The sequence below is a fragment of the Ursus americanus genome, chromosome 26 (genome assembly GCF_024610735.1).
Source record: "Ursus americanus isolate L20-20 chromosome 26, mUrsAme1.1.p, whole genome shotgun sequence".
NCBI classification, from domain to species: domain Eukaryota; kingdom Metazoa; phylum Chordata; class Mammalia; order Carnivora; family Ursidae; genus Ursus; species Ursus americanus.
The window spans coordinates 33,850,991-33,874,580 of NC_142152.1; the positions used below are offsets into that span (position 1 = coordinate 33,850,991).

Here is a 23,590-nt window from a genome sequence, read left to right on the forward strand (position 1 = left end):
TTTTGTGGGTTCTTTAAAATTATATATATTATTAATATACATATACATATTATATATAATTTTATATATATATCTATCTATCCCATGTCATCTGTGAATAGAGATCATTTTATCTCTTCCTTTCTAATCTGGATGCTTTTTACTTCTTTTTCTTGCCTAACTGCCCTGGCTAGAACGTCCAGTCCAATACTGAATAGAGGAGGCATGAGCCTTGTCTTGTCCTTGAGCTTAAGGGCAAAGCTTTTAATCTTCCACATTAAGTATGATGTTAGCAGTGGGTATTTCACAGATACCCTTTATCAGATTGAGGAAGTGACCCTTTATTTCTAGTTTGTTGAGTACTTTTATCATAAAAGGTCACTGGATTTTGTCGAAAGCATTTTCTGCATCAATTGAGATGATCATGTGTATTTCCCCTTTGTCCTACTAATAGTGGTGTATTATAGTGACTGATTTCTTATGTTAAGCCACCTCTGTGTTCCTGGGACACATCTCACTTGGTCACGGTATATGATCCTTCTACCATGCTGTTGAATTTGGTCTGGTAGTAATGTTGTGGGTTTTATGTCTCTATATTCATAAGGGATATTGGTTTGTAATTTTCTTGCAATGTCTTTATCTGGCTTTGGTACCAGGGTGATGATGGGCTCTTAGAATCAAGAAGTGTTCCCTTCTCTTCTATTTTTGGAAAAGTTTGAGAACGATTGGTGTTAAATTTTCTTTAATGCTTGGTGGAATTCACCAATGAAGCCATTTGATCTTTTTTTTGTTGGGAGGTTTTTGATTACTGACTGACTCAATCTCTCTACTTGTCTTAGAGTTATTGAGATTTTCTATTTCATTTTCAGTCAGTTTAGGTAATTTCTGTGTTTTCACTTAATCCCTGCAGCTAGGTCCATCTGTGATTTCACTGAATGGTTTCTTGAATTCAAATAAGAACTGGTTTGTAGGTTCCAAAATTATTTACCTTTGACTTAGGAAATAGATTTCTTGGTATAGGTTTGCTGGGATCTGCATGGTAAAAATTGTCTGTGAGTGGAATAGCAATTCCCATATTAGATGGAGGCCTGTAGTTTATCTGTAAGTGATTAAGCAAAGAAAGCATGTAATTCATAATTATTTACTAAGTCTTTAACTTAAAAATCTTGATTTTTCAGAAAAGCATTCAAAGCAAACATTTCATTTTTAGTTCCAGGCATGAGAGTAAATTTCTTTTTTTTTTTTTTTTTTTAAGATTTTATTATTTATTTATTTATTTGACAGAGACAGCTGGCGAGAGAGGGAACACAAGCAGGGGGAGCGGGAGAGGAAGAAGCAGGCTCCCAGCGGAAGAGCCCGATGTGGGGCTCGATCCCAGAACGCCGGGATCACGCCCTGAGCCGAAGGCAGACGCCCAACGACTGTGCCACCCAGGCGCCCCATGAGAGTAAATTTCTATTCTCCCTGCACTCCCTACATCTTTTTTTTCTGGGAGTTCAACAACCTTAGCCCAGGGCAATATAATTGTTTAGAACTTGTAAATAAGTGAAAAACATTTTTAGTATGTAAAATAGCTACCATAAAGTAAATGCAAGAAAGTTTCAATACCTTATAAAAAGTCTTAGTGATGTATTTAGTAAATAAATCTTCAAGTTTGGTCAGTTGCCTTTTTTTTGTCACAGAGAAAATCATAAATAATAAGTTCATCAGCAAAGAATAATAATACATGTTTTTTAAAGTGTCACAAATTCTGACAAGGCAGAAATTAAAACTGGAACTACATCAAAATGGAACCAGTAAGATGGAACCAGGACAGGTCAACATAATGGCAGATTAACTGTATACAGCACAAAAGCCCCAAGATTATACCACCATAATATAGCATAACATAATTTTTAAAATGGCGAGACTGAGTTACCAGGAAAAGTCATTATTTCAGGAAGAGTTGGCATTTTAGAAATAAATAATTGTCACATCCTAAAGAGGACAGGAAGATTGAACAATAACTGGAGTGTTCTGTGCCTCTCAGGAAAGAAATGCTAAGACTGGATGGCCAGCCAATCACGCAAAAGTAATAAATCAAGGGTACCCTTAAAACAATCTGCTTAGGTTTCTTACCGGCAAAGTTTTGATCATATTGAAACCCTGACTGTCTTTGTGAACGCCGCTAATCCAGTCTTCCAGTGGGATAAGCTTACTAGGAATGTGATGCATAGATTTGAGATAACTGCAGCTGTTTTTCAACGTTGGCACGACTGTTGTGACAAAGCACTCCGTAGATGCTCCCCAGATAACTAATGCCAACGAGCTTGAACCCTGAGAACATCCAAAGACATGAAGGTTACTGAAAGTAACTGTTCAATTACTGCTGCAACTTCCTTGCTGGTTATGGGTGTAGTGATCCGAAGGGGCACCTGCACCCCAGTGTTTATAGCAGCAATGTCCACAACAGCCAAACTATGGGAAGAGCCCAGATGTTCACTGACAGATGAATGGATAAAGAAGATGTGGAATATCTATACAATGGAATATTACTCAGCCGTTAGAAAGGATGAAATCTTACCATTTACATTGACATGGATGGAACTGGAAGGTATTATGCTGAGGGAAACAAGTCAATCAGAAAAAGACAATTATCACATAGTTTCGCTCATATGAGGAATATAAGAAACAGCGCAGAGGAAGGGGGCTTGTCCCTCTCCATCTCCCTCTGGCCCTCCCTTCACTCATGCTCTCTCTTTGTCTCTCTCAAAACAAATCAATAAATTTTTTTAAATGTAGAAATACTAATAACTGTGATGATGATGTAGACTCTGGTACCTCTATCCCCATACTCTACAGCCATTAAAAATGATATGTTTTAAAAAATTTTTACCAAAATACATTGAACCAGAATCTATGCAGGAAGGAAGCAAACATAAGAATCCAAAATGTTGGACATTCTATAACACAACTGATCTGATTTCTACAATTCAATGGCAAATGAAGAAAATGGACTAGTACTTAAGACACTTAAAGAAAAAGTAATCACATACCATGAGAATCTTGTTTGGCTCCCAATTCAAGCAAAACAACTATAAAAATATTTTTGAGAAAATTGGAGAAATTTGATTATGGACTAGGTTTTGTAGGATACCGAGGAAATTAAGTTTTAGGAACAACAATGGCATGATAATGGTTATATGAGAGATAATGCACATATTTTTTAGAGATATATATTGAATCACATAAAGAGTGAAATGACACAACGTTTGCTTTCATTCTAAAATATCTCAGACTATAAAACAAAACCAAAAGGTGGGGGGAGGATGATAAAACAAAAGTAGCAAAGTCTTGACTATCGTTGGAGTACTAAGTATATGGAAATTCTACTTTGGTCTATAAATGAAAGTCTTCATGATAAAGACAATTTTGGAATATGTAGAAAAATATTTAGTGACTCAAAAGGATTAAATCATAGTTAAGTGGAAGGGGCAAAATGTTTAAAGTTTGTATACAAAGCTTTCCCAGTTCTAGGGAAAAAAGAAAAAAAATGCTGTCAGTTCATAGTGATTGAGCATTTTCCACGTGCCAGACATTCAGATGCACTACTTGAGTGATCACACTGAATTCTCAAAAACTACCCTGTGAGGTGGGTATTGTCATTATCATCTTCATTTTGTAGGTGACTAAACTTAGCCATAGTAAAGTTCCCGGACAGCACCAGAAGTGAGATCTATACCAGGCAGTCTCGTCCAAAGCTCGCTCGTTGAGCCTCTGTTCCGTAATGCTAAGATTTTATTTATTTGTCAGAGAGAGAGAGAGAGAGAGAAAACAAGCGGGGGGAAAGGCAGGTAGAGGGAGAGGGAGCCCAATGCTGGACTCGATCCCAGAACCCCGGGATCATGACCTGAGCTGAAGGCAATGCTTGACTGACTGAGCCACCCAGACATCCCTTGTAATGCTGTACTGCCTTTTTGTAATTCCCCAAATGTTAAAAGTGTTTAGTCATTCTTGAGAGGTAGAATTATGTGTAATTTTCCCTTCTTTCTCTTAGTTTATATTCTACGTTTTCCATAATTAATAGACTTTCTTGTAATTAAAGAAAATCTTACTTGACGTAAAGCTTTGCTAGCCGCAGAAATTTTCATTACATAACTATCGGTATCATCAAAAGAGCCTTCAGCTTTAACTTCCAACAGATTTGCGTTTCCAACAATGACTTTCAGTAGTGGTATTTCGAGTGTTCGAACACCTATGGAAACAAGGCTAAAGGTTAAAATTAAATCATTGTGTCTCGATTGTACTAAAGAAAAATCTGGAAACCAGAAAAGAAAAAAAATTAAATCATGAAAATTGTCAACAATTTCATAATGACTAGCTAGCTCATCAGGAGTCGAGAACATCTACAGAATCTATTATGAAGGCTTCATAATGGCTACGAATACAGTTAGGCATTTATATAGAGTTATCTTTGATGGCTCTTAGAAAAATTGAACTTCACAAATATTTTCTCACAGAAATATTGCTCCTCTCCATTTCTCATTCTTCAGCCAAGGTCTCAAACGCATGGAAAGGTCACTTGGACAGTACCGGTCACGCTCAGTGAAGAAACTAAAGGATGCACGCTTGATTTCAAGAGTTATCAGCCCACTGTTGCCAAGACAAAACGAGGCAGGTAACATGAACTGTCATCAGGCCAGTTTCTGTCTGCAGGCCACCTGCTGGCCATCCCTCCATACTGAGAAATTTACTAGAAGAAGAGATTTGACAGACCATGTAGTCTGTCTGCCATCTTTACTAATCAGTAAATCAGGGTTGAGAAGTAGGAAATGATTTGCCCGAAGTCTCATCTGCAGCTGTTTTCCTTAACCCAAAGCGAGCTGGCTAGTGCTTCCTCAACTGTCGCTAGGTATTTTTGTTAAAATGCAGATTCCGATTTACCAGGGTCCGCAGAGGGCGCTGAGGTCATACATCCTCCTCCTCAGCTGTATTGAGGCATAACTGATGAAGAAAACTGTATATAAAGTATATAATGTGATGATTTCATATATATGTATATGTATATACACACACACACTGTGAAATGATCACAATTAACACATCGACCACCTCATAGTTACTTTGTGTGTGTAGTGAGAACATATAAGATCTACTCTCTTAGCAAATTTCAAGTACACAATACGGTACTATTATATTATTATTATTATTATTATTATTATTATTATTATTATTATTACTATTACTATTTTGGAGGGAGTGTGGGGGCGGGGAAGGGAGAGAGAGAATCTTAAGCAGGCTCCACACCCAGCACAGAGCCTGAAGCAGGTGTCAATCTCACGACCCTGAGACCATGACCTGAGACAAAATCAAGAGTCGGATGCTTAACTGACTGAGCCACCCAGGCGCCTCCAGTACAGTATTATTCACTATATGCCCCATGGCATATGTTACATCCCCAGAACTTACTCGTTTTACAACAAGAAGTTTGTATCCACTGACCGACATCTGTCCCATTTTTTTCCTACTCCCTAACCCCTGGCAACCAGCATTTATTCTACTCTCTATTTCTGTGAGTTAGAATTTTAAAAATTAGATTCCACATCTGAGTGAGATAATACAGTTCTTATTTATCTCTGTGTGGCTTATTTCACTTAGTATATCCTCGGGTTCATCCCTGTTGCTGCAAGTGGCAGAATTTTCGTCTTTTTATGGCTTAAGAGTAATCTCTCTCTCTCTCTCTCTCTCTCACACACACACACGCACACACAAACACACACACACACCATGTTTTCTTTATCCATTCTTGCATCAACCGACACTTAGGTTGTTTCTGTATCTTGCCTATTATAACCTGCAATGAACATGGGATCGCAGATATCTCTGAGAAACTGATTTAGTTTCCTCCAGGTATATACCCAGAAGTGGGATTGCTGGATCATATGGTAGTTCTATTTTTAATTTCTTAAGGAACTTGCATACTGTTTTCCACAGTGGCTGCACCAGTTTACATTTCCACCAATGGGGCATGAGGGGTTCCCTTTTTTTTTTTGTCCACAACCTCACCAACGCTTGTCATCTCTTGTCTTTTTGACACCTGTCATTCTAACCGGTTTGAGGTGATACCTCACTGTGGTTTTGATTTGCGTTTTCCTAATGATTTGTGATGTTGAACACTTTTTCCTCTATTTGTTGGCCACTCATATGTCTTCTTTGAAAAATGCCTATTCAGGTTCTTTGCCCGTTTTTTAATTGCATTATTTGTGGGGGGTTGTTTGCTTTTTGCTATTGAGTTGCGTGAACTCCTTATACCTTTTAGATATTAACCCCTTATCTGATCTATGGTTTGCAAATATTTTCTCGCACTCCACAGGCTGTCTTTTCATTTTGCTGGTTTCCTTTGCTGTGCAGAAGCTTTTCGGTTTGATGTAGTCCCACTTATTTACTTCTGTTTTTGTTGCCTTTAATTTTTGTGTCATATCCAGAAAAGTCAGTGCCAAGACCAAAGTCAAGGATCATTCCCCCTTTGTTTTCTACTAGGAGTTTTATGGTTTTAGGACCTACATTTAAGCCTTTAATCCATTTCATTAATTTTTGTGAGGGGTGTAAGATAAGCGTTCAGTTTCATTCTCTTGGCTGTGATTATCCAGTTTTCCCAACATCGTTTATTGAAGACACTATCTTTTTCCCACTGTGTGTTCTTGGGTTCCTTGTCAAAGATTAATCAACCATATATATGCGGGGTTATTTCTGGGCTATTTTACTCCATTGGGCTATGTGTATGGTTTTTATGCCAGTACCGTAATGTTTGGATTAACGTAGTGTTGTAATAGAGTTTGAAATCAGGGAGTGTGATGCCTCCAGTTTTGTTCTTCCTAAAGACTGCTTTAGCTATTCAGGGTTTTTAATGTGATATACGACATTAACATAATGAAGGGTACAAATCATTGATCATCGCAATAGATGTAGAAAAAGCATTCGACAACATTCAACATCCATCCGTGATAAAAACTCTCGATAAATTTGGCGTGGAAGGAATGGAACTCAACACAATAAAGGTCATATATGACAAGATCACGGCTAACTTCATACTCATATGCCATCATACTTATCATACTCAAAGCTTAAAACTTTGCCTCTAAGGTCAGGAATAAGACAAGGATGCTTACTCTTGCTACTTCTGTTCAACATGGTACTGGAAGTCCTACCCGGAACAATGAGGCAAGAAAAAGAAATAAAAGGCAGCCAAATCAGAAAGGAAGAAGTAAAATTGCCTCTGTTTGCAGATAACAGGAGCTTATATAGAGATAAGTGAGGTTGCAGGATACGGAGTCAAAATACAAAAATCAGTTGTGTTTCTGTAGACTAACAACGAACCATCCAAAAGAGAAATTAACAATCCCATTTACAATAGCATCGAAAAGAATAAAATACGTAGGAATAAACTTAACCAAGCTAAAAAACCTGTACACTGAAAACTATGAGATACTAGTGAAAGAAAACGAAGAAGATACAAGTAAATGGAAAGATAACCCGTGTTCATAAATTGCAAGAATATTGTTAAAATGTTTGTACCTACAGACTCAATGCAATCCATACCAATATTCCAATAGGGTTTTTCGAAGAAATAGAAAAAAACATCCCTAAAATTTGTGTGGAACCACAGAAGATTCTGCACTTCTAACAAGCAGCCAGGTGCTGCTGATGTGGTTGGTCTAGGCACCCACACTTCAAGTAGCATGCACTAGGCTTTGCTTCACAAAGAGGCAACTGAGTTCATACACTGATGACTATTTGCTTCCATCAGGCCGAATGAGTAAAACTGTACCATTCAACAATGAATTTGATACATTTTAAAGCTGAAATATTTAGAACACTGTAGGACTTGCACCAGAGTATGAAGAGATAACAAAGGAACAGAATTTTAAAAATCCAGAATGGTCAAGATGATAGGTAAATTATTTACTGTATTCTGAAGCCAGTTAAGAAAGGTCACAGTGGGGCGCCTGGGTGGCATGGCGGTTAAGCGTCTGCCTTCGGCTCAGGGCGTGATCCCGGCGTTATGGGATCGATCCCCACATCAGGCTCCTCCGCTATGAGCCTGCTTCTTCCTCTCCCACTCCCCCTGCTTGTGTTCTCTCTCTCGCTGGCTTTCTCTCTCTCTGTTGAATAAATAAAAATAAAATCTTAAAAAAAAAAAAAAAAGGTCACAGTATTCAAGAAGTGATATTGGAACAACTAGCTAACCACCTACAATATACCAAAGCAAAATCTACATAAATTAAAGATTTAGACGGAAAGTTAAAACTATAAAATTAAAATTCCAAAATTACTTGAAGGAAATATGGACAATTAGTCATATAATCAATGAGAAAGGATTTTAAGAGTTTCAGGAGGAAGGTTGTTTTGCTTTGTTTTGTTTACAATATTTAGGTCCACAATATTGATTGAAACAGAAAGATGTCCCCCAATTTTTTTTTTATAATTTTCATTTGTATAAATTGTATTTGGTTCTGTTTTTCAAAAGAACCTTTTAAAAAAATTGTGTTTTGGGCACCTAGGTGTCTCAGTTGGTTAAGCAGCTGCCTTCGGCTCAGGTCATGATCCTGGAGTCCCAGGATCGAGTCCCACAGCGGGGTCCCTGCTTAGCAGGGAGTCTGCTTCTCCCTCTGACCCTCCCTCCTCTTGTGCTCTCTCTCTCTCTCAAATAAATAAATAAAATCTTTAAAAATAAAAAAAATTGTGGTTGTCCTTTCATTATGATTCGTATGTCTTCTTTTGTCTCTTCAAGAGTTTTAAATATACTTGGTTTATAGTGTCTTTCTGATTTTTCTATTATTTCAAGTCCTTGGAGATTAACAATTGAGTTCTTGGGGTGCCTGGATGACTCAGTCATTTAAGCAGCCGACTCTTGTTCTCGGGTCTTGATTTCTGGGTCATGAGTTCAAGCCCTGCTTTGGGCTCCATGCTGAGTATGGAGCCTACTTTATGAGTAAGTAAGTAGGTAAGTAAATAAATCAATAAAATGAAAATAAAGATCAAGTTCTCTTATGTTAAGTCATTTTGTTATGTAGTTTTAAAAATGTTTTCCTCGGGGGCGCCTGGGTGGCACAGCGGTTAAGTGTCTGCCTTCGGCTCAGGGCGTGATCCCGGCGTTATGGGATCGAGCCCCACATCAGGCTCCTTTGCTATGAGCCTGCTTCTTCCTCTCCCACTCCCCCTGCTTGTGTTCCCTCCCTTGCTGGCTGTCTCTATCTCTGTCAAATAAATAAATAAAATCTTTAAAAAAAAAAAATGTTTTCCTCGATTCATGTTCAATGGAGATTGGTTTTTCCATGGAAGTCTATGTTCCCTGGATTATGGAAATATTCCTACCCAGGGTTTTATGCTTGCCTAAGCTGCGGCCCATGTGTTATAATTACTTCTCAGCTTGGGATTTCTACAACTGATGTGCTGTCTCTAGGGGATACACAGTCTTGGAGTCTGGGGTTTTTACAGGAGATCCTTTTTTTGTACTTTGAGTCTCATGGAGATGATAATCCCCTGAGCTCCCTCTTGGGTTGGGAGGTAGAGTTTTCATAATTCCCTTTTCAGGATTTAAGCTCCCAGTTTCACGTAATGGTTTTGGTTCCAGCGTCCGACCACATAGTATATTCTGCCAGTGCTTGGGCATTAAAATCCATCTCTCTGCCTATATGGCCCATACCCGAGCCTCGCATCTTTCAGTGAGCCACAAAGTAGCTAATTTCTTTGGCTTTGAGTTCCCGCTTCGTTTCTGGTGGCAGGATTTTCTTCTCTTTCCCCCCCCTTCCCTCCACGTTCCCTCCCTCTCTTTCTAGCTCAGTTATTTACCAAAATTTTTGTTTTTCCGGTATGCCATTTCTCTATCATCTTTAGTAAGTTTAATACTACTTTTGTAATAAATAAATGCCATGGAAAAATGGGGAAAACAGAATACTATTTAAAAGCCATTTTTTTGGCTTAAAATAAATACTTGAAATAACTACAACAATACCAAAGTAACTAAATGGATTTCTTTTCAGAGGACAGCAAGAATCTAAACTAAAATCCTGTGTAAACTTGGGCTGCTACCTTAACCTCATTTTTCTCATTTGTAAATGAGGATTAAAATCTAGCCTTTTAGAGTTGCTGCAAGTATTCAGTGAAAAGTACATAAAAATAGTTTAGTACAGAGCCTCACACATCGTAAGTGTTCAATAATTAGAAGCTAACACTGTTATTAACAGAACGCCAGCTACTATGTAAGCCAAAGATAATGGAAATATCAAAGAGTATATTTCACATTCAAGAAAAACATCTCCTTTTGATGTTTCCCAGTAAAAATAAACTTACCTTTTGTATTAGGTATGACCTTAACTTTTAACGTATGAGATTTCCCCAGATCAATGTATTTCAGGACATTGAGGGATAGGGAGTGATCCTGTTGAAACCAATAATTACATGGTTTTGCATATATAGACCACATCCGTCCATTCTTGTGCCCCAAGTTGTATAAGAACCAGGAGTCTTTCTGGAAGCTCATATTGCTGAGTGCTCTTTCACGCATGGTAGCAATAGCTAAAGCATTCTTAGCATCCAAAACACGAGTGATCAGGAAGCTGCTGTACCCGGGAATCACCACAGTCTTCTCTACATCCAGGTCTTGAAATGAGGAATTAATACCTGGAGCTAAAAAAAGGAATAATTATTATAAATTAAAATAGCCAGTATTCTTCAAGCATACTGGTGGCCATAATTGATGAAAACATTATTTGAGTTTTTAAACTATGGTCTTAACCAGAGAACACATTGGCCAGTTTTGAGGTTAGAGTTCAAATTATTTTGTAGAAAGTGTATCACAAATATGTCAAGCACAAACCTATACCTAAACCTTTACTATGAAACTAGTTCTATAAAATCCTCCACAGGAAAAAAACAAAAACCACCGACATAGGGCTAAGTAATTACAAGAAAGCTGATTCCTTTACTTTAGAACTGCCAAGAGCCTTAATAACTTAGAATCTTTATTGTGATTCTACAAGAGAAGGATAACACAGCCAGTGCTTCCCCAGGACCCTAAGGTCTGTCGATTGTATAGAAGGAGCTCAACAAATGTTTGTTGAGGAGATGAATAATTGATTGTTTAGAAAGAGTGTGAAGATTTAAAAGAAACTAGACTCTAGGGCAGGACCGGAAGGAACAACCCCATGTAAGAGGATGTGAGAGGATCCACAAGAAGGCTGTTTCAAGGAAGGGGAGGTCGCCACAGTCAAATGTTTTTGACAGGTCAGGGAATATACCACCACCACCAATGTTCTCCTCATTCTGAAAGTATCAATAGAAGTAGTCAGAAGAGACCCTCGTAGTTCCCTTTATTGTGCATGCATGCTCTAATTTCTCCCACTTTCTTCTTCTTATTTTTTATTTATTGGAGAGAGAGAGAGAGCAAGGGAAGAGACAGAGTGGGAGGCAGAGAGAGAATCTCAAGCAGACTCCCCACTGATCATGGAGCTGGACACAGGGCTCGATCCCAAGACCCTGAATTCATGACCTGAGCAGAAACCAAGAGTCGGACACTTAACCGACTGAGCCACCCAGCCGCCCCATAATTTCTCCCACTTTAAACAAATCAACAAAAATCCTTTTCTCCATTCCCTCCAACTACCATATATTCTCTCTCCTCCCCTTATAGCAAAATTCTCCCCCCAAGAAAGTTGCTTTCATTCACTGTCTCCGATTCCTCTCCTCTCCTACTGTTTAGAACTTAATCCAATCAGACTTTGCGTCTACACTACTCCACCCAACAGAAGCTTTTGTCAAGGTGACCGATGCCTTGCCCACAGATCTGCTGGCTGGTTTTCCTTCCTCATATGACCTGACCTACTGGTTCCCTCCTTCTTGAAAGACCTTCCTCACCTGGCTTCTGCGAGACACTTTCTCTTCATTCTTCCCTGAGCAGACCATCCGCTCTCCTGTCCTGACTCTTCCCCCGGCTCCCTAACCACTAATTGTTGCAATGCCAGGGACTGCAATCAGGCCTTTTCCTTTCCATATTTATAGTCACTTCCCCATGATGTCCTCTGGTCTCACAGCATCAACCACCACACATACACTGACTGCTCAAATTTCTCTCTGCAGTCCAGATGCCTTCCCTGAATTCCAGGTTTGTCTTCCTAAATAGGAGCCTCATTTCTCCCCTTGGATGAGTAACAGGTATCTTAAATTTAATATAATCTCTCACTGGATCACTGCAATCACAAAACTGATTCCTCTGCTTTCCTTCTTGACTTCTATCATCTGCCCAGCCCATTCTCAACACAAGAACCAAAGTGCTCTCGTTAAAACCTAAGCCCAATCGTGTTACTTTCTGCTTGAACCCCTCCAATGGCTTCCCATTTACTCACAATAAAAGCCAAATCCTTACAATAAATGATACTCACTTTGGCTTTATATCTATTGCATATAATCCTTCAAATAGAAATATCCTACATAATTATTTAATATGTAGGGCAAAATCTACACGGGCTTCCTATTTTCTTTCACTTCTCTGGAATACTGTTTAAGAAAAAATAACATTACAAGAATAAATGCCAGGCACTGCTATTGATGAAATATTAATGAGGTTATAGCTAGGTTTTACTATATTAGAAATTAAAAATTCCTCCAGGAGCCTAAGTGTATGTAGACTTCAGCAGCTTGCCAATTGGACTAAATTTTGAAATCTACTGTTCTTCTATAAATGAGCAGGAACAATCTTCCCAAAAGATAATTCTTCATTTTTTCCTAGCCCTCGGAGATGTACTACATTATTACACTTACTTTGTGATTGGAGAGTAAGCTTATAGGAGGCATTTCCAGCTTGATTAATGGAAAGGGAACTAGACAAACAAGAGCTCTCATTCGCTTCTTCTATTCCAAAAGGGTTTATCACTTCCGCAATAATAGAGGACAAAAATCCTTCAGGAGTGTTGTGTTGTAATACCTTTCTTATGTAAGCCGTTCCAGTTTTCCTAAAAGCCAAACCGACAAACATTAAGCCATCTGGATAAAACAGTGGTTCAAATGAACAAGTTTGTGAACACACATGATTTACAAATATACCACAAAAGCTAACAAATGAATATTTGGTTAACATTTGTTCAACCTCACTAGCAATCAATGAAATGCCAGCTATAGCAACTGGATACAATTTCTCGCCCATCAAATTAGCAAAGATTTTCAAATGACAGGGTTCAGGAGGGGCAAGGATTGAGTGGAGACAGGCAGTCAGCCACTACTGATGGTACCAACTTCCCAGAAAGCAAATTGACATTATGCATTAAGAGCTCTAGCATTATATTTTTCCCCCTCTGAATCTGTAAGTCTACTGACAGGACTCTATCCTAAGGCAATAACTTGAAACACAGGAGGAAAAAAAAAAAAAAAAAGCTTTCCACACAGAGATGTTCCTCATGGCATTATGATAAAAATTAGAAATAAGACAATGAGAGGAAAATTAAGTAAATGATAATACATCATTAATTTAGAACAAATGCAACTATTAAAATCGTATTTAGGAAGTGTTTTTAATTGCATAAGGAAAGTGGTCATGTTATAATGTCTAAATGAAAGAAGGTGAAAAATGTTAATTAAAAAATTAAAAATGCATATTTAAGAGATTAATTGGTAATTCATCAAAATGTAAGCAGTTGTGATTTTAACTCGCTTCTTCATGTTTATCTGACGTTTTTTTAAAAGATTATTTATTTATTTAGCTAGCTGACGGAGAGAACAAGTAGGCAGAGCAGCAGGCAGATGGAGAGGAACAAGCAGACTGTCCTAAGCACTGAGCCCGATATGGGGCTGGATCCCAGGACCGTGAGATCATGACCTGAGCCAAATCAAGAGTCAGTCGCTTAACCCACTGAGCCACCCAGGCAGGCCCATGTTTATCTGACTTTTAAGAAATTTGTACAATGAGTAAGTACGAGGAAAAAAAAATCTATTTTTAAAACGTTAACTTGGGATAGCCACAGGCAAAAAAATAATAATAAATCTAGACACAGACCTTACACCCTTCACAAAAATTAGCTCAAAATGGATCACAGACTTATATATAAAATACAAAACTATAAAGCTCATACAAGATTAACATGGGGAAAAAAACCTACATGACCTTGGTCATGGGGATGACTTTTTAGATACAACACCGAAGGCACGATCCATGAAAGCAAAAACTTGATAAGCCAAAACTTTATCGAAATTAAAAACTTCTGCTCTGTGAAAAACACTATCAATAGAATTAGAAGACAAGCCACATATGGGGGGGGAGGGGCACGGATAATTGCAAAAGACACATTTGATAAAGGACCGTTATCCAAAATAAACCGCAGAGCAGGAAAAACGCCTTTTTTGTTCTCTACCTCCCTAGATTCTGCACCTGGGGCCCTGGAAATTAAACTGACAAAAGAGAGATTACAAGAGGAAAACAAATAGCGTTTATTAACCTGTGTGTCATGTTTACGCACGAGAGAAATGTCAGTGATGAGAAACTCAAGGGGATGGTTAGAACCTGGGGTTTGCAGAGCATTTTAACAAAGAACAGTAAATTTGTAGAGAAGTGACAAGACACAGGAAAAGGCATGCCGGTTTTCAGGAGTGCTAAACGGTGGGAAAGTTAATATACGAGGGAAACTAATGAAAGAGAAGTCTTGCTCAGTGAGATTTGTTACGTAGATGCCACTCAGGTCTCTGGGCTGATAGAATCTCTGGAGACTAGAGATCCTCTTGCCTTTCCTGGTAGGGAGGGGGAGGGCAGAGATTTCCTTCTTTCTTTTCTTCTTCTTCTTCTTTTTTTTTTTTTTTTTAAGATTTATTTATTTTATTTTTTTTATTTTATTTTTTTTTAAAGATTTTTTATTTTTTATTTATTTATGTGACAGAGAGACAGTCAGCGAGAGAGGGAACACAAGCAGGGGGAGTGGGAGAGGAAGAAGCAGGCTCTCAGCAGAGGAGCGTGATGTGGGACTCGATCCCAGATTGCTGGGATCACGCCCTGAGCCGAAGGCAGACGCTTAACAACTGCGCTACCCAGGGCGCCCCTTGTTTATTTATTTTAGAGACAGAGCTTGAGTATGAGCAGGGGGAGGGGCAGAGGGTGAGAGAAAATCTCAAGCAGACTTTGTGAAAAGTAAATAAAAATAGAATGGCAAAAATACAAAATGCTGACAACACCAAATGTCTGCAAGAATGTGGGGCAACAGGAACTCTCACTCATTGCTGGTGGGAATGCCAAATGGTACAGCCACTTGGGAAGACAGCTTGGCAGTTTCTTACTGAACTAGAAATGTTCTTACCATGTCACCCAGCAGTCACGTTTCTTGGTATTGATCCAAATGAGTTGAAAACTTAAGCTCACACAAAAACCTAAATAAGGATGTTTATAAGAGCTTTTATTCATAATTGCCAAAAAAACTGGGAAGCAACCAAGCTGTCCTTTAGTAGGTGAGTGGATATACAACTGAGGTACATCCCGACGATGGTATGTCAGTGTAGCTTCCTAGCTAGTAACAAGCGTACCACCATAATGCAGGGCGTTGATAGAAGGGAAGGGTGTGTGTGGGTGTGGAGGGTGAGTACATGGGAACTGTAATTTCTGCTCAGTTTTGCTGTGGACCCAAGACTTCTCCAAAAAATAGTATATTAATGAAAAAAAAAACCAAAAAACTTAACCTCTTTGCATCTGAAGTCAATGACCAATGGCCAGGCAGCCACCTTAACTACCAAAACAATTTCCCCACTTCTCCACTGGAGTCTCTTGTATTCAAGTATCTAGGATTGCTCTTGGGGGTAATCACGCTCTACCATTCCAGGAGAGGTAAGAAATCAGATTTTAAAGGAGGAAGGAAGGAGATTTGGAAGGATGGGCTTACAATTAGAAGAGTCAGTGAGTTCCTCAGACAGAGGAATATCTGAGTGGGGAAAACATTGCAAAAGGACAGACAAATATCATCAAATTTAACTACCTATACGTGCTAAGCTCCCATTCCAAGACTGATGCCGTCCTGCCCCCCACCCCCTTCCCACCCCAATGGCCTACCTCCTCAATGGCCTTTCCACCACACCATCTCACTATGCACCATCCATACAGCCTTCCTTCCTGTTTATCAAACACACTGGATTTTTTTCTTACTCCATGCATTTACACTTGCAATTTCTTTTGCCTAGATAGCTTTTCCCTTAGTTCTCGGCTCTTTGTTCTCAGCTCTTTGCTGATCCTTCTGAATCCCTTGGTCACCATGTTTACTTTCTTCTTAGCATGTATGAGATCTAAAACTATTTTGTTTTTTGTTACCTATTTGTTACCTGCTTCTGGTCATTAGAATGTCTTCTCCATTTGGGCAAGGACCCTTTCTATTTTGTTTACTACTATCTTCCCAGTACTAGAATAAGACTTGACACGAATTAGGCACTCAATAAATATTAACTGAATTATTGAATAGCCTTACTAAAAATGTGTAAATGTTGATGCTTTCCTTTTAAGCAATTTAGTAGGAATATTGACATTGTTACCACTTTTAGGAGTTTATGAAGATTCCTAGGAACAACTGACCTTGTTTTGAAATGAGAGAAGTTCCTTCTCAATACTTGATCATTTGTGAAGTGACTATAATTCTCCAGTCACCAAGCAGATACAGTTTTTTACCTGGGGGGATATTTAATCAATTCCTACTGTGGGAAGGAGTATGATTCAGTACCCAACATCTCATTGTAGGTGGTACCCTATGCCTGTTGTTGAGATTATATAAGGCTTTTGACCCCTATGATCCACATTCCTTGCAGATGCTCTGAATCCCTTCTTTTCTGCCATCTAACCTCTGTTCCTGAGTCTTATTCCTCAAACTCTCTTTTGAATTCCAAGCCTACCATTTGCCACACTGCCTGATCCCTCACCCATAGCCTGTCTACCTCAGGTACCGGTCTTCTTAAGCACAACATGAGGACCTCAGATTCCATCACTGTGATAAGATGTTGCAGCAAGCAGAAGACAAGCACCTTTGTGCTTGGACAGAGAGCCAGGCAATGAAGCAAAGTAATGGAAATTGCTTTGGCTCTGTTGTCCTGTTAGTCTACCCCCCAAATGTCTCTCGAATCCCTGGATTCCTCTCCATTTCTACTATCAACACTTTAGACTACATGACTAAATCACCAAAATTTATCCTAGACCACTGAAAATGCCTTTTAAATGATCTAATGAATCCACAATTGATTTTCCACAACACAACTATAGTGGTATTCTTTTAAAAAGTGCATGTCTTTATAAGTCTAAAGAAGGCAGTAATAATGGTGTGCTGTGCATTTCACCTCTCATCTCCATGCCACTTGACTATGAGAAGAAGAAAGTGCTTCTCCCCATGATAAGCCAAGAGGAATTTCAAGGGGACCACTTCATAAGCTGACATGTCTTCTGAGGTTTGACGGGCATAGGGATTAGATTTTGACTCATCCCAGGAAAATGTAAAGAGTGGAGACAGACCAGACATCTAGGGTTTGGGGTTATATATGCAGGGATAAAAATATAATTTATTTTAGGGGCACCTGGTGGCTCAGTTGGTTAAGTGTCTGACTCTTGATTTCAACTCAGGTCATGATCTCGGGGTCATGAGGTCGAGCCCCATGTCGTGCTCCGTGCTCAGCAGGGAGTCTACTTGAGATTCTCTCTCTCCCTCTTCCTCTGCCCTTCCCCCCCACCCCTGCTCCTGCTCTCTGTCTCTCGAAAATAAATAAATAAATAAATCTTTTTTTTAAATATCAATTAATTTTAGACTTTAACTTAACACACATATAAAAATCTTGTATAACATGAAAAAAAAAATTCTCAGAACAAAAACAACACATAAATATCCAACCAGAATATAAAAGTCCCAACCCGGTAAAAGAAAAAAAAAATGGAATGAGAGACAAAGAGACCTTCGAAATAAGGCAAACAAGACTCTTAATCACAGAGAACAAACTGATGCTTACCAGAGGGGAGATGGGTGGGGGGAAGGGTGAAATAGGTGGTGGGGATTAGGAAGTGCACTTATCTTGATGAGTGGTGAGTAATGTATGGAACTGTTGAGTCACTATATCATACACCTGAAACCAATTCAACACTGCACGTTAACTATACTGGAATTAAAAATAAATAAAATAAGGCAAGAAAGAAGAGAGAACAAAAAAAGAAACATGAAAAAGACAAAGAGAGAGCACAGAAGATGGTAGAAATGAATTCAAATATATTAGCAAAAAAATAATAAGTGTAATTGGACTAAACTCTCCAACTGAAAGACAAAAATTGTGAGACTGGCTAAAAAATGTAAAATCCGTGCATGTCTTTTATGAGAGAGATACACAGGCAGGTGAAGTAAAAAAGAAAAATAAAAGAAATAATATACCACGCAAGTATAGGCTTGTAAGAAGGCTAGTAAGATTATACAAATAGCAGACTCCTGCAGAAAACAAAAACCAAAACCCTAAAAACCCACTGTAACTCAACAACAAAAAAACAAACAATCCAATTTAAAAATGGGCAAACGACTTGGATAGATATTTGTCCTGTGAAGATATATAAATGGTCAATAAGCAGATGGAAACATGCCCACCATCACTAGTAATTAGGGAATTTGAATCAAAATCATAATGAAATACCACCTTCACATCCATTAGGATGGCTATTACCAAAAAAATTAAACAGAGAGTAACAAGTGTTAGCCAGGATGTGGAGAAACTGGAATGTTTGGGCCCTGTTGTTATTGGCAATGTAAAATGGCACAGCTGCTGTGGAAAATGGTAGGAAGTTTCCTCAAAATAGCAAACATTAAATTACCATATGATCCAGCAATTCCAATTCTGGGCATATACCTCACAGAATCAAAAGCAGGGTCTCAAAGAGATATTTGTACATCCATGTTCGTAACAGCATTATTCACAAAAGCCAAAAGATGGTCCATTGACAGATGAATGGATAAGTAAAATGGGGTACATTTTCCTGTATGGATGTGTGTATATATGACATACACTGAAATATGATTCAGCCTTAAAAAGGAAGGAAATCCTTTCACAAGGTACGACAGGAATGAACCTTGAGGACGTTATGCTAAGTGAAATAAGCCAGCCACAAAAGAACAGATACTGTATGATTCCACTAATATGAGGTCCCCAGTCTAGTCAAATTCATAGAAACAGAAAGCAGCGTGGTGGTTTTCAGGCACTGTAAGGTCGGTGATATGGGGAGTTCCTGTTTAATGGTTACTGAGCTTCAGTCTGGAAGATGAAAAAGTTCTGGAGATGGATCGTCATGACAATGGCACAATAATGTGAACATGCTTAACCGTGCACTTAAAAATGGTTAAAAGGGTACCTTTATGTTGTGTATATTTTACTACAACGAAAGGACTAAATACAAAATAAAAGCATTATTTTTAAAATTTTTATTTTAGAGAGGGAGAGAGAGAGTATGCAGGGGGCAGGGGCAGGGGCAGAGGGAGAGGGGGAGAGAGAATCTCAAGCAGACTCCCTGCTAAGCACCAAGCCCAACGCGGGGCTTGACCTCAATCCTGAAATCATGACCTAAACCAAAATCAAGAGTCGGTGCTCAACCAACTGAGCCGCCCAGGGGCCCCAATATAAAATCATTATTTAAAAAAAGCAAATAGGGGCCCTTGGGTGGCTCAGTCAGTAAAGTGTCTGCCTTCGGCTCAGGTCATGATCCCAGGGTCCTGGATAGAGCCCCACATGGCATCGGACTCCTTGCTCAGTGGGGAGTCTGCTTCTCCCTCTCCCTCTGCTGTTCCCCCTCCTTGTGCTCTCTCTCTGTCAAATAAATAAATTTTTAAAATCTTTAAACAAATTTTTTAAAAATTTAAGAAAGCAAGTAAATGTTTATCTGAATCTTACTCTTTAGTGCTACCTACTTAACTCTTCAGTATTTATGTGTAGTTGCTCTAATAATGCTCCTTCTCCATATATTTATTGTTTATATTCATGTGTGTATATTTTTTTAAAAAGATGAGATTGGGAAGGTATACCAGTTGCTTCCCATTCATCATCTCTACAGCAACATGGGTCTTCAAGTCCCTGGGCAAAATGCCCAGTCATCACTGCCCACCTGGCTAACAGCAGACCAAAGTAATGAAGATAGATATGGTCAGTCTATGCTATGGGCATTCAGGATAATTTCCAATTGCAGTTGTCACTACATGTGTCCTAAGTAAAACTGGGAAATGACTGAATTGCCTCTAGATAACCTTTTGTCTCCTTTCCCTTCAGCCTTCTCTGTTATGACTCACAGCTCAGTAGCCCCCAGAACAGTACTTCCACGTTCAAAGTCACCCATTCTAACTGTGGAAACACCTTCATAAAGCCCTCTTTTTGCCCAACTAAGAATGCCCCAGTTTCCAGAATAATCTTTCTCTTCAACACTCTCCCAAACCTTGTCAAAATCCCCTGTCTGGAGTGGCTGATGTCAGCATGACTTGAGAAGATTTTTGAATAAATAGCTATTCTTACAGGAATGCCAGGCTCTGGTTTTAGATTTCCTGTCCAGTTTTTCTTTGACTTTGAAGCATATACAGAAGTCAAACCAAAACAAAAAACAAAACAAAACAATCCCCCCCACACCCAAAGCATTACAGAGATAAAAATAGTCACCAAATATCAACAAAATGTTAACTCACCAGGAAGATTTAAAAATTCTAAACTTATGGGGTGCCTGGGTGGCTCAGTTGGTTATGTGTCCAACTCTTGATTTCAGCTCAGGTCGTGATCTCAGGGTCGTGAGATCAAGTCTCACGTCCAGCTCCGCGCTGAGTATGGAACCTGCTTAAGATTCTCTCTCTCCTTCTTCCTCTGCCCCTCCCCGCCTCAAAAAAATTCTAAACTTGCACAGATCTAACAAGAGCCTCGAAACATATAAGACAAAATTGATAAAACCACAGAAAGAAATTGACAAATCCAACAACACATGAGGAAATTCTAATACAGCTCTCTCAATAATTAATAGACTGAGCAGAAAAAGATAATCAGTAAGGATCTGGAAAATTGGAAAAATTAACAAAATTAATCTGACAAATATTTACATTGCACTGAACAACAGAGTCTATAGTCTGTATAAACATATGTGAGATATTTACAAAAATTGAGCATAATAAATAGCCTAGTCCTTCACCATAAAGAAAGTTTCAACCAAATTCAAAAAAATCACACTTTTGAGAAACAGGAAATTCTGCTCTTAAACAAACTGTTCCAGAAAATAAAATTTAAAAATTCATTTATGACCCTGGTATGATCTTGTTTAAGAAATCATACGAGGACTATATGAGAAAGAAATTATAGGCAAAAAATCACTCATGAACATAGATGCAAAAATCCTAAATATTAGCAAACTGTATCCAGAAATTTTGAAAATAGATAACACACAATGACCAAAATAGGTGTATTCCAAGACATACTGCTTGGTAAATCCCGGAATTAGATGTGTGAAATCCATAAAAAAATCACAATGCTAAATAAAAGGTTAAAGGGGAAAATTCTATATATAAGCTCAGTAGATGCAGGACCATTGAATACCAAAAATAAAACATATCTTAAACTGAAAAAAAAATTTTTCTACAAGCAAAAAGGGTTAAAAGAAAAAAAAGATGAAAAGCATAATACATAATGGTGAAACGCTTTAAATATTCTTTTAAAAGTCATTAACAGCACGGGCACCTGGGTGGCTCAGTCAGTTGAGCGTCTGCCTTCGGCTCAGGACATGATCCCAGGGTCCTGGGATCAAGTCCTGAGTCACGCTTACTGCCCAGTGGGGAGTCTGCTTCTCCCTCTGCTCCTGACCCTGCTTGTTCTCTCTCTCCCTCTCTCTCTCCAAAAAAAAAAAAAAAAAGTGAGGAACAACAAGAAAGCCCTGCTATAGCCTGAATGTTCGTGCCTGTCCCCTCCCTATTCATATGTCAAAACTTAATGCCCAAAGTGATGGTATTAGGAAGTGGGGACTTTGGGAGGTGATTTAGGTCATGAGTGTGGAGCCCTCACAGATGGGATTAATGCTTGTACAAAAGAGGCTCCTGAGAGATCCTAAGCCCTCCATCATGTGAGGACTCAGTAAGAAGTCAGCAGTCTGCCCCAGAAGAGACCTTCACCAGAACCCGACCATGTTGGCCCCTGAGCGTGGACTCAGTATCTGGAGCCATGAGACCTCTATTTCTGTTGTTGGTAAGCCGCTCCGTCTGTGGCATTTTGTGACAGCAGCCCAAACGGACTAAGACACCCACTGTGTCCCTTTCTAGTTAACAAGATCCTAGCCACTGTAAGAGTGAAAAGGTGTACTATGCTAAGAAAGTTAAGGAAGAAACAAAACAAACTACTGGCAGGCGATACGGTGATCTTCTTAGAAAAACCATTACCACTACTCAGAAAATCCAGAATAACACATAGAACGAGTGCTGGAATAATTAAAGGAATTTAGCAAATTTGCACAATTTCCGATTGCTATACAGAAGTCAGTTACCAGACTTTGGAGGCAGAAAGTTCAGGACAACAAGAAAAGAAAACAAAACAAAATAAAGCAGATAAAGCACAAAGTCAGCACTTTCCATTAGCCCATCTGAGAACGAGGGTCACCGACAAAGATAACTGACTCACACGAGATCCAGGGGAATGAGCCATTCCAAAGGGAGTCTGAACGCAGGAACAGTCTCACCTGTGGAGGAGTCTGGGAGGGAGAACACAGTGCTGGCCACCACACAAGTAAGAATTAGCTAAAATTGTTTAAAAAAAAAAAAAAAAGGTGAAGCCTAAGTGTATGCTGGCGTGTGAGTTTGGAAAAGCTAGGGCACGTTCAAAGGGGAGTCTACACTCACAAGTTTTTTCCCGTGGGCTTCCCTGGAGGCTTATTAGAAAGCCCAGAGCAGGGCCAGTAAACCAGAGGGAGCCCCTGCTGTGGTCTAGGCACCCTGGAGGATGGGAGGAAACAGGCATGAAGCATCACCCACTTTCCTGAACCTTCTTTAATAGGAAGCAAAAGCTTTAAGCCATGGGAGGCTGGACTTAAATCAGTTCTGCACACAGGCCTCAAAAGAGGTGATCTGTGCTGGGAGGGGTCCCTGGAAGGTGCTAGCCCAGAAGCCCTGGTTCCCTGCCTCCCCCACCCCCGCACCCCCCATTTCCCCTATGTAACAAAAGCTTTAAGCTACTGGAGGACAGGAAACAAAGCCACTCATCCATGGGGCACAGGCAAAGACACGTTAAGAATGACAGAAGGATAAAATAGTAACTCTGTAGCCATTACAGAGGGTCAGAAAGCTGTCTCGGGCCTAAAATTCTGAGAGAACAAAGAATTATCTCATTGTGAGGAGAACAGCCAGAAATTTCCACCCAAGATTGAACTGCAGATATCAGGCAGAATTTGGCTGCAAGAAGTAATTTCTATCAACAGATTAGTGTGTTTTGGTGTTTTGTGTTTTTTTTCTCCTTAATGGAACCTGACAAGCTGAATCTAACGTTTAAATGCAAGGACAAAGGCCAAGAAAATCCAGGAGGCGGGGGGGTTGGGGGGGGGAGTGTTACACAGAGGTTTACTCAGAAGACAAATATCCTATGAAATAGAAGAGAGGAG

At 39.2% G+C, this 23,590-nt stretch overlaps 1 protein-coding gene across 2 annotated transcripts in view; it reads right to left on the minus strand.

Annotated features, from left to right (window-relative positions):
* CATSPERB (catsper channel auxiliary subunit beta) overlaps nt 1-23,590 on the minus strand; it is a 114,389-nt gene that overhangs the window by 18,257 nt on the left and 72,542 nt on the right. For both annotated transcript variants that reach the window (XM_045807604.2, XM_087856189.1), the window contains exons 14-18: nt 12,778-12,968; nt 10,312-10,647; nt 4,074-4,213; nt 2,098-2,295; nt 968-1,078 (exon numbers count right to left, since the gene is read on the minus strand). In XM_045807604.2, the coding sequence (XP_045663560.2) occupies nt 968-1,078; nt 2,098-2,295; nt 4,074-4,213; nt 10,312-10,647; nt 12,778-12,968 (976 nt within the window). The remainder of the gene's footprint in view (nt 1-967; nt 1,079-2,097; nt 2,296-4,073; nt 4,214-10,311; nt 10,648-12,777; nt 12,969-23,590) is intronic.